We start from the raw sequence: 15,028 nt of genomic DNA, 5'->3' as shown, positions 1-15,028 counted from the left end.
GCACTGCCTCCCTGACCTCACATCACACCCTCTTCTGCCATTTTCCACCTCCCACCTCCAGCATCCACCTCCATCTCCAAATACAGGCAGCCCTCGTCGCCCTCCCCTCCAAAAATATCCCAAAAGAGGGCAGCTCACTTCGCCTCCAATCCCGTCAGCCCCCCACCCCGGAGGCCTCAGGGTCTCAGGTGTTAGATTTGTTTTTATTTGACTGTTGATCTTGTTTATTCCTTTTTTTCACAACAACAAACCTGTAGAAACTCTCATCCAGAGTCAGGACGTGTGGATTTAAAGCACGTGTTTCTAATATATTTATCTTAGCATGTAAAACAAAATAAATATATATACTATTACACTATCATATACAGTCCAGATTCAAGATTCAAGATTTTTATTTGCCAAAAGAGTGGAAAGGAGTGGAAAACCTTTTGCAGCAAAGCTCAATTATAGCAGGGGGGGGGGAGAGAGAGAGAGAGAGAGAGAGAGAGAGAGAGAGAGAGAGACATATATATAAGTATGTAGTAAACAAAGAAGAAGGTATAGAGACAGTAATATTAAAATAAAATAAAAATTGTATTTACAAAATAATATACAATAATTGAACAAGATAAGAATACTTGTCTGGACACAATGGAGCAGGTATATATGTAATATGAGGAAGAATCGATGGATATTCCATTCAAAACAATAATAAAAGTAACAGCAGCAAAATCTCAAATTTGTGACTTAAACCTTTTCACTTGATGTTTTCTTTTAGTCAACTAATTAATCAAAATGACGTTTTCCAAGTTATGGCTCAAAACTCTAAAGTTCACCATGTCGTGGCCATGTTGTTTATGTTTAGGCCAAAATTATCATCCATAGATCCATTACCACTTATTCAAAGGTATCTCATTTACTTTCTATTTTTCATTATGATATTTATTTTTCTTTTATTGTTGTTTTATCTTTTTATGAATCAATTTGTAACGTTAAGAAAAGTGCTTCGTAAATAAAGCTTATTATAATATTTATTATTAGGGCCCGAGCACCGAACAGTAGGAGACAGTGGGAGGCCCTATTGAAATTGTAAGGATTATTTTATTTTTTTCAGGCAAATTAATTGGCTTTTTGAGGGCTTTAACATGCTCAACTTCTTATCAAACTTTGCAAAAAATTAGAAAGTGGTGAAAATGTACGTATTCTGGAGTAATTTTAAATGGGCGTGGCAAAATGGCTCAACAGCGCCCCCTGGAACGCAGCCCCTGAGTTCACATTGACCGATCTTCACAAAAATCGATACACAGGTGTATCATGACCAGACAAACAAAAAAGTCTCAAGGGGCATTATTATTATATTTATATTCATAATATATATAATATATATAATATATATATATATATATATATTATATATATTATATATATATTATGAATAGTATATATATACTGTATATATAAGTAATACTGTTCAATTGAAATTCAGATCATTCAAATCACTTCAAACTGTTTGTACTTTGATGTTTCGGTAAAGGTCAAATGACAAAAACAACAGTCCTTTGATCCTTAGATGTCACATTTAGAACTCTTTATTGGCTTTGATATCAAAGCCAATAAAGTCACATACAAAGGAGCAACATTTCTCAGCAGAATCAGACTCTACGACCATTAGTAGACGACAGCTGCGCGAGAATCTTCTCTCTGACAACGTCCTTAAACCCCGACAGACGACCGTCAGTAGACCAGCGCTTCACGGCAAAACTACTTTACAGGTACTTTTCTTACATTGGATCACCTGCGTTCATCCAACATGGAGAGGATCAACTGCTCTGGTTCTTAGTTTTTAATCGGGAATCTATTTAAAGAAAGGTCTTCTGTTGTCATCAATGTCTGGGTAAGTCCTCATCTCTATAACCAAGATTTAGGTTAAACTGTGCACTGTACACCTGCAATTCACATTTCCTGTTATATTTTCTGGAGCTTAACTTGTTATTATTATTGTTATTATTATTATTATTATTAGTAGTAGTGGTAGTAGTAGTAGTAGTAGTAGTAGTAGTAGTAGGGATTAATAGTAGTCTCTCATTATTACAAAATGTCTTGTTTGTTATATGACATGAAAAGGGATGAGCTGTTTGTGTGGTGTATTTAACATGTTACATACATGTAACATGTAACATGTGCTAACGCCAATAAAAAAACATAAAAGGAAAGTTGACTTTAATGTGGGGGGCGGGGCTGGGGCCGTTGGGGCCAATCACAGCTGACATTGAGTACGGGGGCGGGGCTAAGGGTGGCTAAATCAGCGTTTTTCAGTGACGTCGAATGAACAGGTGTTCCTGCATGGTGACGTACTTCCTCCTTTCACTCTTCTTCACTTTAATGGACAAACTTCAGCTTGTTCCTTTTAAATTAGAAACTAAATTCTTGGATTCGCACATTGAAGCTGAGTTATTGTGATTATTTTAATAGGATTTGAAAAGCGTCGTGGCGGACACTAAATCAGGCGGAACCTCCTCTTTGTTCGCCTGTGTTCAGTCCGGATCAAGTAGTTTCCGGGAGACGGTACCAGCAGTAAACATGGCGGAGGAGCTGCTGGAAGCGGTGGACAGACTTCAGTCGCGGCTCCAGGAGAACCAGGAGCCGAGAAAGGTAACGACAGAGCCGGGGGAGGCGGACCGGTCCCGGCTTTAGCACCGAGCGTCTCCCCGAACATGGCGGATCGTCTCCGGAGGAAGAAACGAAGCCGGCCGAGACGGTTTTTAAATGATGCGTTCAGGGCCCGCTGCTACAATCCAGAAATCACAAAGCCTTTGACGTCAAGCTGCTCTTTTTAAAGTCATAAATACTAAGCACAGAAATCCTTTAAACAACTTTAGTAGTTTTTCCTCAAATGGTTGTTGAGAATTATTTTAAATCTCAGTCTCTGCAGACGATTACAAAATGTCAAAGAAAGAGTGGAAATGTCCCAAAGCGAAATAGTCCCATAGATGTGTTCAAAAGGCCAGTTTTATATATAAAGCACACTTCATACACAGTTTAAAACAAATTCCAAGCAAAACAAAAGAGATTCAAAGAGAAGAATGAAAGAGGTGAAGAGATTTAAAGAAAGGAAAAGGATATACAAGTATGAACATTTAAAAATAAGTTGAAGGATAAAAAAATAACACTAATATATATAGTGCTAAATGATAAAATAATTAAATGATGTCATGAGCTTGTATTATAGTTTAGTTAAATGCTCTTGTTATCAAAAAAGTTTTCAATCTGGTTTTAGGTCAAATAAAAATACAAGTTCAAAACCCAGATTGAATTGCATATTATCGTCACATGTAACAAATAATACATTGAATCCTAATAATATTCATATATTAGATATAGTTACAGCTGTAATATAGATAATCCAAAGTTACATTTAAAGATTGAAACATAATTACACAAATATCAAAACCTAATGCAATCGTTACAGTAACTTCTTGCATTAAATGTATCAACCATTTGTCCAAGATACTTAGTTCCTGGCTAAGAGAATATAAAAACCTTAAAATATTGCAAATACTAAACATAACCTCAAAAAAATAATGGATCAGACACTCTCGGGAATATTTGCCACTTAAGATTCCTCTTAAAATAAATCATTTATCTCTTTACTGCTATTTGTTTGGGCCACCTGACACTTTTAGGTGGTCAAGTTTAAAAACAACGAAAAGTTGAAAACGAGAATTTAACCTTTTGAATCAAGTTTGAATTCGAGTCGCCACAAAAGTAACACGTTGTGATTCCATCCTGTCCCACGGCCCGTGAAGGCATCGTGTGGACGTCATGCTAATGAAGGGGTTTTAACTCGTAATAACGTTGTTGTTCAGCTGTTAGCAAACATTAGCGCCTGCTAGCTGCAGCACACGTGCACGTATTTACTGTCACGTGTGGAAAATAACAACACGAAGCGCAGCGTTAATTGATCTGATGGTGAAGTAGCCTCAGTAGCTGTTAGCATCAAGCTAGGCAGCGTTATAGTGGAGTCTCCAGGCCTCTAATGTCACACTGCTGATGTGAAGTGATGCTGCAGCACAACGTGTTCGGCGCCGCTCGCACGTCTGCTGTTCAAACACTTTGATTTATTCTGTGGACGCAGACATTGATGCCAGTGGCCGATGTGGGACGTTTCCTTTGTTTACTTTCTGAGGTGAAATCAAACAAAGCAGCTATGATCAGTGAAGTAGGTCAACATGAGCCATAATCCGGTTTCTAGGAGTAACGCTGTTATAATAACAACATCAAATAGTGGAGTCACAGCTCAGTGATTCTTGTTTTTATTTTGTATTATTACACCTCTGCCCCTTTAGGCCACGACATCCTTCAGTGTGTGTGAGGCAGCACTAAGTGTTTCATGCACAGCTCAGATACAAACTGTATGTTTAATGCCACTCAGATACAAATGTCAGGTGTACAACTTCGACAACAACATTCTCATAGGTAGAAATGCTCGATCAGTTTTACAAATACTTAAGATAAGATAAGATAGATAGATAGATAGATAGATAGATACTTTGTTGATCCAGAGGGAAGTTTAGGAATAGAGCAGTCCCCTCACGTTCAATGAAGCTGCATCTAATTGCACACACGCATTCTTATCAGTTCCTTAAAGGTTCAGTGTGTAGAATTTAGTGAAATCTAGTGGTGAAGTGTCATGTTGCAGCTGAACACCCCTCACCCGCCCCCCCTTCCAAACATGACAGAGAACCTGTGGAAGCCTTAAGTTGTCTTTAAAACTCAAAAGGTTTTTGTTTGTCCAGTCTGGGCGACTGTAAAAAAACATTGCGGCTTCCAAAGGATTATGGGTTATTCTCTGGCCCGTTCCCTTCCCTACCACCGAGTTTTGTGGGAATACGTCCAGTAGTTTTTTAGGAACTCTGCTAACTATCAGACAAACAAAGGCAAATGAAGACAAACCTCCCGAGACAAATCTCATGCTATTGACAAATGTACGAATCTCTCAGTCCAATGTCTCTCAGCCCGTAGTAACACCAGAATAACAAGGGTTCTTATCTTTAGTCTTTCTGAAACCGATTCGAACTAAATATCTGCCGTAACCTTTTTAACATTTCGACAAATATTGAATTTAAATGACAACTCATCCTTTATTTAGACCAGAGCAGCAATCTGCTGTGGAATTAACTGTGTACATCAGGATTATACATCCACTTTAATGCCTCTTTTAAATTATTCATGCAGTTGTTCTCTCTTTCGCAGCTACTGAAGACGCTCAAACGACTCGGGGAACTTCCCATGACTGTGGACATACTGGTGGTAAATATCTGTTGATTGATTCATGGTTCATCCTTTTGATTTCCAAACACAAAAAGGGAAACTAAAGCTGCAGTGGTGAAATAGTGCTCTTGAGCAATGCATTCAACCTAGACTGCTATGTTAGACGAGAGGGAACAAAAATGCTTTGCTCACTCACCTCGGCTGAAGCTGGCCAAGATATAACAGCTGTCATAGTGAAATGCAATGTGATATGTACCAGTGGCAGTTTAGGTGTAAAACTCATGAATTGTTTTGAAATTAAACCATTAAATCTAGGCTTGAATGCAAATGCAATGCAAATAAGAACAATCTGTGTCCATGGACTCACTCTCCTCTGTTCTCTTGTAGGAAACTGGAGTGGGAAAGTCTGTGAACTCTTTCAGGAAACATGAAATCGCTGGAGAAGTTGCAAAAAGCCTCATAGCCAAATGGAAGAAACTGGTTCCTCAGTCTGCAGACAGGTACCATTTTGTTTTCCTGTGCCTCAACATGCAAACTGTCTGTGGGTGTGTGTGAATCCGTTCCTGCAGTGTCATATACCTGATTTTTGGCTCTTTTAAAACTAAGCACTGTTCAATTGTATTTATTTGTTTAGAAACAAATCACAACGTACATTATTTTGGAGAAACCCAACATTTCCCACAACAATCAAACATTTGAGCTGTTTTCAGACATGAACTCTGGAAAATGTCCTGAAATCGGGTCCTGACATTTTCCAAAGTGTGTCCCTCACATATGAAGAACGCAGCAGGAGATTCACAATAACAGGAAAATGTCTGGAACATTCAGACGTCGAGCAGCAGGAGGCAGGACATGAAGCACAAGTTTCACTGCGCAGAGCTCAGTGGTTTTGTTTGCAGCACATTGACACCATGTTGGCTCTTATAGCCAAAAGCTCTTGAATCTCATCGTCTTTCCAAGTTGACGTCTTCGTCTTCTGCATGTATGGCTCCTCTTTGTCACCCTGACATACTTGTGTTCCTCCAGTTTTGCGCATACTCGCTCACTGTTTTCCAGACATTTTCCTGCTGTGTTTTCTGGACTAACTCAGACATTTTACCAGGGGACTGGCAGGAAAAGTTACAGAAACTGTCCAGAGCAACTGATTCTGACATTTGCGTTCTCGGCAATAGTCTCTACGGAAAAAGATTATGTGCAGATCGGAAAGCAGCTTTGGTGACAGTGGTGAAAAAAAACCTATAAACAGAAAGATACCTCCAAGATAACCAGACTCAGGATGTGTGGTCATCTGCCTCGACTGGTACGGGTGAGAGGAAATAAATTGGGGGGAGAGGAGAGGTGGGTGGAGAAAGGGGAGAGGGGGAGAGAGAGATCAGGAACAGTTGTGTAACTGTTCTGACTTATGATTGATTGCATATAGGCCTGTCAGTCAGGTCGTTCTCTCCATGAGGAGCAAAAAAATCTCCAGTGGAGAAGCTGAGTCATGATGACGTCCCAGAGATGTTAGAGTTTGGGGAAAAGCATTTCTCGATGTAGATGAGACAGAAATCAGTCACACAACTGATATGTTCACATTTGTGAGAAAATCTCCTGTTCTCTTCTCTCCAGTGGTTTAAATTATCATCTTGCTGTAATAATGTACAGTTGTTCTCCAGGACACACACCCGTTAGTATTAGTAACATGTCCCATACACAAACCTGGAGGAGGCAGGGTTTATGGCCAATACTTCAGTCAGCCACCAGGGGGCAATCTAGAGGCTTTGGCTACACTGTCATGTCGTCCATCTTTATGTACAGTTTATGGTTTGCACAGTTGTCATTGTTTCAACCACTCTCCATCTTTTTCCCTCAGACCCAACAGTCACGCCATAGAAGCCTCTCGGCCACACCCCCACTCTCGAGGCCCAGAGGCAGATGATGGAGGAGTTCACAGACGCACCCGGGAGCCCTCCCCCGAGGAAGAGCCCTCCTACATGGAAGAGGAGGAGGCAGAGGAGGAAGAGGAGAGAGGCTACCACACCAACTACTCCCCCTCTCCTCCCCAACACGAGCAGTACAGCCCCCCACAGCGAGGAGGCTACCAATCAGACGAGTATGAGAGTCCTGAACCTGAACCTGAAGCTGAGCCTGAACCTGAACCTGAACCTGAACCTGAGCCTGAGCCTGAGCCTGAGCCCAGTCCTCCTCACAAAGAAGTCCGCCACGCCAAACCATACAGAGATCCCAGCAAGAACCACCACCACGGGGATCGAAGCAGGGAGCGCGACGAGGAACGACGGCAACGCCACACACAGACAAGTAGCAATCGAGGAGATGATGACGAAGGAAAGAAACGTGGTGCAGACAGAGAGAGACGACAGAGTCCGGTACAGAAGCCTGCAAAACACAACAGGAAGTCCACAGCGCACGAGAGCAAGAGGGAAGAGAAGAAGAAAGGCGGCGATGAAGGTGAGTGTTTTTCTACGACTTTACCTCCAAGTTTCTTATTTTGATCACACACCCTCCTCAAACGGTAAATGTAGATGTTTTTAATACAGTGAGGGAAATGATACTTCTCAGAGATAATCATGACTTCCCATAATTGACTCCATCTGCTACAATTTGTCCAGGGCGACCACGACCACCAAAGGAATCTCAATCCAAGGAGGTGGAAGAGGACTTTGAGACTCCCACCATGTCCTTCGAGTCCTTCCTCACATACGATGCCCCAATGTCTGTCAAGAAGAAGAAGAAGCCATCGTCATCGTCGTCACACAGTCGGCCGTCACACTCATCGTCCTCCTCATCGTCTTCCCATCGAACTCGCGCCCCCCCACCGCCTGCGACCTCCTCCTCCTCTACCTCCTCCTCTAAAGTCAGCAAGGCGAACGGTGCTCAGAGTAAAAAGAGGCCGCATTCAAGCTCCAGTTCATCCGCTGCTGCACCGACGCCAGAAAAACGAAAGAGGGTAAGAGTTCTTATTTATGATTTTTCCACAGTAAATATGAATCTGTAGTAAAATGTTGAAATGATGAATTTATTAAATTGCTGACTATGTATTCTCTGCAGATTGATTAATTGATTTATCAACGAATTGTTGCCGCTCCAAAATTCAGCCTGGTCTGTTTTTAAAAAGTGAAAATCTGATGAGATCTGTGAGTTGTAGAAGACGTCGTTTGGCCCTGATCTGCCCGTCGGTCTCACTCCAGGAAGCAAAGCTGTGCTTTTATTTTGTAGAATCAGTTTCCTAGCAACAGCAGCTTACTCCACGTCCAGGGTAGTGCAGAGACGAGCTGTGACCTTGTAGATTTCCAAGCTCAAGTAAAACAAAACCTCTCTTTTGGGATTTTCCTCCCTTTCCTCAAAGAGAACTATAATCGTCATTATCTTTTAGTTTGACATCTTGGAAAAAATGATTTGCTTCCTTTGTTGTCCCTTTAACCATAAACCCGGTGCCATGAGATTGTTAGCTTAGCTTAGCATTGAGGCTGAAAACAGGATGAACAGGTTGTTGTACTTCCAGCTAACACCTCTTAAGTCATGTAACAATAATAGAGAGAAATTACTGAAGGTGCAATGGTAACTGTTTCTCTACAGGTATAAGTTCTGTATCTGTTCATGGAACTGTCTTAAAGAAAGTCGGTTCCCTAATTGTCCCTATTTGTGCATTTTCCCCGTTTATTCATTTCTATAAAAGCCTTTGAAGTTGCAGTTCCTGTTTGTTGAGTGTTTTGTTGTGTGCAGGTGGTCGAAGCCGTTCCGACTCTGCCTGAAATCCCTCTGCCAGCAATTCAACCCAATTACAGACCCCTACCCTCCCTCGACATCACGCCGCTGTCCCCGCAGAGACGTAAAGGTAACACCCTCACCTTCAAATGAAAATGTATGCAGTGTTGAATCTCCTACTCTCTTCTCATTTTGAAGACTAATAGTGTCAGGGTGATCCTCGTACTCCACCAGTTCCCCTATTTGTTTCCCCTTTTTACTGCCTGAGAAAAACAACACACTTAATAATCTGCAATCCAGAGTAGCTCCTGGCCCCAGTCTTTTGTTATTTGTTCCATTAAATGTTTTTGTGAGTGTGAGCGGTCAACTGTTATTACATTTTACTGTATCTGTATAACTGTGCGGCCTTAAGACTTCTCTCTTACCAGATACCAAAATCCTACTCAAGGTTCCTTTCAGTGTCAGTATATCTTCAGCTTCTCCTCCTTCTCTCAGATTTCACTCATGTCCGTCTCTCCTTTCAGTTCCTGTCTTAAACGAGGAAGAGGACTCTGGCTTCACAGGGAAACGGTTCAACTCCAAGATGGTGGTCTACTCAGGATCGAAGACGGCTTACTTGCCCAAGATGATGACTCTGTACGAGCAGTGTATCCGCGTGCTGCAGAACAACATCGACTGTGAGTGGAGCTGCTGCATTTTGCTGTCTTAAGATCAAGAGCAGTAAAAAACGCAGATATGAACGTTTGGTGTCTCTGTTCTTTCAGCCATCGCTGAGGTGGGAGGAGTTCCATTCGACATCCTGGAACCGGTTCTGGAGCGATGTACGCCAGAGCAGCTGTACCGCATCGAGCAGAGCAACCAGGTCACACGCACACGTACTCATTAATGAAATGTGTCTCAAACAAATGCCGAAACTGAACCCTAAAACCAAGTCTTAAACATCTCGGCCCTTTTGAAGTGTCAAAATATTGAAATAGAAGCTTTATTTTTTTATCGCTTGTTATTTGACACAATTTAAGGCAAAAGAAGGATTAAACAAAATTAACTAGAACTTTATATAATGTCCTTGATTTTATCCAAACTAAAACATGAAATCAATAAAGAACAATTAAAACTAATTATTATTTACTTTACAAGGTAAAAATAACTGACATTTCTCTGCTCTCATCTTCTTCCAGTGTTTTACGGAGGATTCTGATGAGTTGTGGATGCGTCACTGTCAACGGGACTTCAAGCGAGCGTCTCCACAGGAGTACGAGTCGTGGAGGGAATTGTACCTGAGGTTGCACGACGAGCGCGAGGAGCGACTGAGGATGCTCACCCAGAACATCACGTCTGCACACGCCAACAAGCCCAAAGGTGGGAGAAGTTCTAACTGATGCTTAGATGGAGACTTCTCCTTCCCTGTAAAAAGATGTGAATACTGTAGCTTTTGTGTGGGATATACATTGGTGACATAGTCTGAATCAGCTTTTCAGGTGAGAGTCAAGAGGCTTCACGCTTTAAAGGGGACATAGCATGCCCATTTTACCACAAGTTGATATGGTTCCTTGGGGTCTTAATGAAATGTCTGTAACATACTTTGGTCAAAATACCACAAGGATCATATAAAACAGCCCTCCACAGAGCGACCTGTTTTGAGTGCCTGTTCCTTTAAATGCTAATGAGCCAGCTCCCCCCTCCCCCCCCATGATTTTAAACGATATAAATTACATATTTTATATGATATAAATTATCAAATATGCATCCCATACTTTGTATTCCCCTTGTTGTCCTGGAGTTTTAATTTTCCCAATCACATAATTAAATGTCCCCTCTGCCCATCCACTACAAGCACACAAGCAGACAGACAGAGAGAGAAAGAGAGGTGGGGGCATGAAGACCATCATTTACCCCAACCTGACATTCAACGGGTACAACAACAAGCGGAGAAAGCAGAATCGCGGGCTGACCTTATATGTACAGTCTATGGGGCTGACCAGCGCGAGAAATGCTTCGTTCCGTGTGGCGCTGACACAAATTCCAGCTCACGACGGGAGAGCGGAATGGTCGCTCCCGAGCAGCTGCTGCAGCCTCCCAGTCCCAACGATCCAGACAAATGCCACATGTGAGTGAATCGCGAGCTGACCAGCGGAGAAATGCTCGTCCCGTGTGAAGAACAGCCCGGCTGCGTGGGGAACGGGCGCTGCGCTGCTTCGCAGCCTCCGGTAAACCCGGAAGTAACGCAGTGTGGGGACGGGACGGGACGGACGGGGGGGCCAAGACCATGTAGGAGACTTCAGTGTTATTTACGACACAATACCCAGGAAGCGCAATCGAGTCGCTCAAGCATGACGTTTCTGACTTAGAGGAACTATAACAAAACGCGCGAGTGTTTTTTCCCCAGAGTTTTTGGGTTGGTAGACATGCCAGATACCCACATTAACCTGTAGAAGCACTAACAAAGTGGAATTTGCATGCTATGTCCCCTTTAAACAAAATGAAATGTGTCTGGTACAGAGCAAACATAAGCAATATTTGAAAAGATTTAATCTGTATTTACTCTGGTGTTTGTATGTTCTTATTGTGTGTGTTGTGTTTTTGTTCTGGCAGGACGGCAGGTAAAGATGGCGTTTGTAAATTCCGTCGCCAAGCCACCTCGTGATGTTCGCCGCCGACAGGAGAGGTTCGGCACGACCAGCGGTTCGTCAGCTGCCTCCACCGCAGCTTCAGCTCCCATTAAGTCAGTATTCTAAACATTACATCATCATGATGACTTAATAAATGACCGATTCATCATTTGTCATCAGTTACAGCTTCTTAAATGTGAGGATTTGCTCCAGATTCTGTTTTGATTCAGTTAATTGAAATTTAGAATAAAGTCTGTTATTTTCGGTAGAGCAGGACTCAGATGCATTTAGTTTATTTTAAATTCACCACACATCTTCTCCTCTTCCTGTGTCTCAGAATAAGGCCAGCTACCATAAACTACTCTGGTGAAACCAGTCGCGCGTCTTTATCCCAAAACGACCCTTCGCCGAGCTCGTCCCGCTCCTCCGCACCAAGTGGAGGAGGAGGAGGAGGAGGAGGAGGAGGAGGTGGCAGCGGTGGCGGGGGAGGAGCAGCAGGACACGTCGCTCGGGACAAGCCACAGGTCAAAAGTAAGTTTGTGTTAAGGTTCTGTTCAAGATAATAAAAAAGATTTCTATGATATCGGCTCCTTTTAAATCTAATAAATCGTCTATTCTTGTTTCCTCCCTCTCAGAAATCGCCCCCATGATGGCCAAAACTATCAAAGCGTTCAAGAACAGATTCTCCCGCCGATAGAGGGAAAGAGACTGTGAATGTATTTTATGAATTCCATCTCTGTTTTTAATTTAAGTTTAGAAAGATTTTACTGGAGACCCCTTCATCCCTACACACACATACACACATATACACACACACACACACACCTTTACCCACCAAACACAACATATGTGAACTTTACAGTATTGGTGGAAAAATGATTATTTAATCCAAGCAGTGGCGTCTGTTTGGGGTTTTTTAAACAAGTATTTGAATTGTGAACGGTGTGACGACTGTGGTGAGGATATTAAGGAAATCAACAGAAACAAGTTGCCAACTTTTTACAGGATGCAAAAGGACACAAACACAAAGTCTGTTACTTTTTCTTATTTTTTTTTTTAAAGGAACAGTTTGACATTTTGGGAAATACACTTATTCACTGTCTTGCTGGGATTTAGACGAGAAGTAGATCGATGTCAGTCTCTTGTTTGTAAGATGAATATGAAGCAGCAGCAGCTTAGCTCAGCATAAAGACTGAAACCAGGGTGAAACAGCTAATCCGGCTCTTTTCTATGATAGAAAATGATCTGACTACCACCACCTGAAGCTCAACAATTAATGTTTTATGAGGTGATACATTAAGTGGTTGTTGATATAAAAGTAATTCAGTCCTGACAATATTTAAATGCTTCATAATTCTGTTAAATTTCCGATCCAAGCTGGGTCACAGTTTTTAAACACCTGTGTCACAAATTATCATGATTCTTCTGCACTTCTGTTGAACCCTGGTAGATTGTTTTGGTGTTATTCAGGTTTTAAAAGATTTATTTAAGCAGTTATATTTATATATCTTTTAAATGTCTGGTTACAAGTCACCAGAAACTAAACTAAACTATGCAGTATCTAAATGTTGTCAAGATTTTTCTCTAGGAGCCAACGCCATATCGCCCAGGTCGGCCCCCATAATCCAATCCGCTCCAAAATTTCATAGATTTTATAGATTCTTCCTTGTTCCATGTTCCACTCTTCTACCAAGTTTCAATAAAATCGTTTCTGTAGTTTTTGCAAAATCCTGCTGACAAACAAAAGTGAAAACTTAAACTTAGCATCCGCAGAAGCAGCCACTTACATGAAGCAACATCCACTCGACAGCGCCCTCTACAGTCACACTTTTTTATGGTCACTCAATATGTGCTTAGCACATTACCCTTCCACCACAGCTGCCACAGAAAAACAAGGATAGTTTATTTACACTTTGTTTTTGTGTCAATTAGTGAGGGTCAGAAGTGCTGATTCTGTAAAAGCTGTTTCTCCTCATTTCCAGCATTTATGCTAAGCTCAGCTAACCGGCTGCTGCGTGTAGCTTCATGTTTACTGGACGGACATGAGAGGCATCAAACTTCTCGTCTAACTCTCGACAAGAAAGTGAATAAGCACATGTCAAACTTTTATTGGGTTCGGAAGGTTGGAACCTGACGGCCGGGGTCTTTCTGTGTGGAGTTTGCATGTTCTCCTCGTGTCTGTGTGGGTTTTCTCAGACTTCCTCCCACAGTCCAAAGACACGTAGGTTCAATTGAAGACACTAAATTTCCCGTAGGAGTGGATGTGAGCGTGAATGTTTTTTTTGTCTTGACATGTCGGCCATGGCGATCTGTCCAGGGTGAACCCCGCCTCTCACCCAATGTCAGCTGGGATTGGCTCCAGCCCCCTCATGACCCTCAAAGGGTAAATGGTACAAATAATGAATGAATGAAACGTGGGAGAGAAAAGTTGTGCTTTTAATTTTATGACGAGTCATTTGTTTCATTTCTTCTCGACCAAATCGAACACTGCGATAGGAAAACTTTTAGACATTTGTTTTGTCTTTTTAATTGCATGCATTGTGCTCGTCAGCTGCACCCGAAATATCAACTGGCTGGTGAGAGACTGCACATTCAAACATGATTTGCCTGGTGCATTTTTTTTAATTTGTGGGGCTAAAAATTATATCAGTGAACTACACACACACACAAACACATTGTCGACTTGTTTTAACCCTCCTGTGGCTTCAGATCATGTTTTCCTGCTGTCCAATGTGTGCGTCCTCTTTAAATCTGCTTCACTGTGACAAATGGTTTGAATGAAAGCTGAAGTGGTGACGAGGGAAAAACGACAATTAGGAAAGAAGCTGGTCAGACGACTGCGGCTTCAGTCTACAGCGATGATGACATGTATTTATTTTCAACCCTGGGACCCGGCACCCCACCACACGGGCCCTGAAAGGAAGTAGATTAAAAATTGTAATTTTATTAGATTTTAAAAAATGTTATATGGTCATTTTTATTAAAATTGACTTTTTGCCCTTGAACTGTCTCTGTTGTCTTCTATTGAACACACGTAAACCAGAGGAAGGAATTAAACGCTGAGGGATGAGTTTTGTGTTTGTGCTTTTATTTACTACTTGAGACAGTTTTGAAATATCTCTCTCCCTTCAGAACATTTATTCTGTGATAAATAACACAATATGAAATTAATCATCACCTTCATAAATGCAACAAAAGTCAAGAGTAACAAATACATTTTTAAAAAGCTCATTATTATTTTATCATGATTTTTCAAAGTTATAGTTCATCGCATGAACATTTAATTTCATGACAGCTCATTGTTATGAATTCGAACAACTACTGCAAGTTTACACACGTTTATTCTCTTGTTCATAGTTTGTCATCTCTTGTATTTAGTCTCTTGCTTATAGGCTTATTCATTGTTCTATTATATTTAGTACTTTATTGTGTATCGTGTACTTAGGGAGTACGTACAGTTTAAG

The 15,028-nt window shown here is 41.4% G+C and overlaps 1 protein-coding gene across 1 annotated transcript; it reads left to right on the top strand.

Annotated features, from left to right (window-relative positions):
* The first annotated feature begins 2,331 nt into the window (after positions 1-2,331).
* Positions 2,332-14,569, top strand: eloa (elongin A). Its single transcript, XM_035182591.2, has 12 exons — positions 2,332-2,631; positions 5,233-5,289; positions 5,638-5,750; positions 7,103-7,698; positions 7,860-8,197; positions 8,974-9,085; positions 9,480-9,632; positions 9,720-9,817; positions 10,134-10,314; positions 11,548-11,677; positions 11,902-12,095; positions 12,200-14,569. The coding sequence occupies exons 1-12, from the start codon at positions 2,560-2,562 to the stop codon at positions 12,259-12,261; spliced, it is 2,106 nt and encodes a 701-aa protein (XP_035038482.1). The 5' UTR covers positions 2,332-2,559; the 3' UTR covers positions 12,262-14,569.
* Positions 14,570-15,028: the final 459 nt, after the last annotated feature.

Source organism: Hippoglossus stenolepis, chromosome 17, assembly GCF_022539355.2.
Source record: "Hippoglossus stenolepis isolate QCI-W04-F060 chromosome 17, HSTE1.2, whole genome shotgun sequence".
NCBI lineage: Eukaryota > Metazoa > Chordata > Actinopteri > Pleuronectiformes > Pleuronectidae > Hippoglossus > Hippoglossus stenolepis.
The sequence above is the reverse complement of the archived record's forward strand: the minus strand, read 5'-3'. Positions and strand labels throughout refer to the sequence as shown.

Coding starts and splice junctions, on each gene's coding strand:
- eloa (XM_035182591.2), top strand. CDS start 2,560: ATGGCGGAGGAGCTGCTGGAAGCGGTGGACAGACTTCAGTCGCGGCTC. Junction 9,086..9,479: donor GTCCCCGCAGAGACGTAAAG/GTAACACCCTCA, acceptor CTCTCCTTTCAG/TTCCTGTCTTAAACGAGGAA. Junction 12,096..12,199: donor GGACAAGCCACAGGTCAAAA/GTAAGTTTGTGT, acceptor CCTCCCTCTCAG/AAATCGCCCCCATGATGGCC.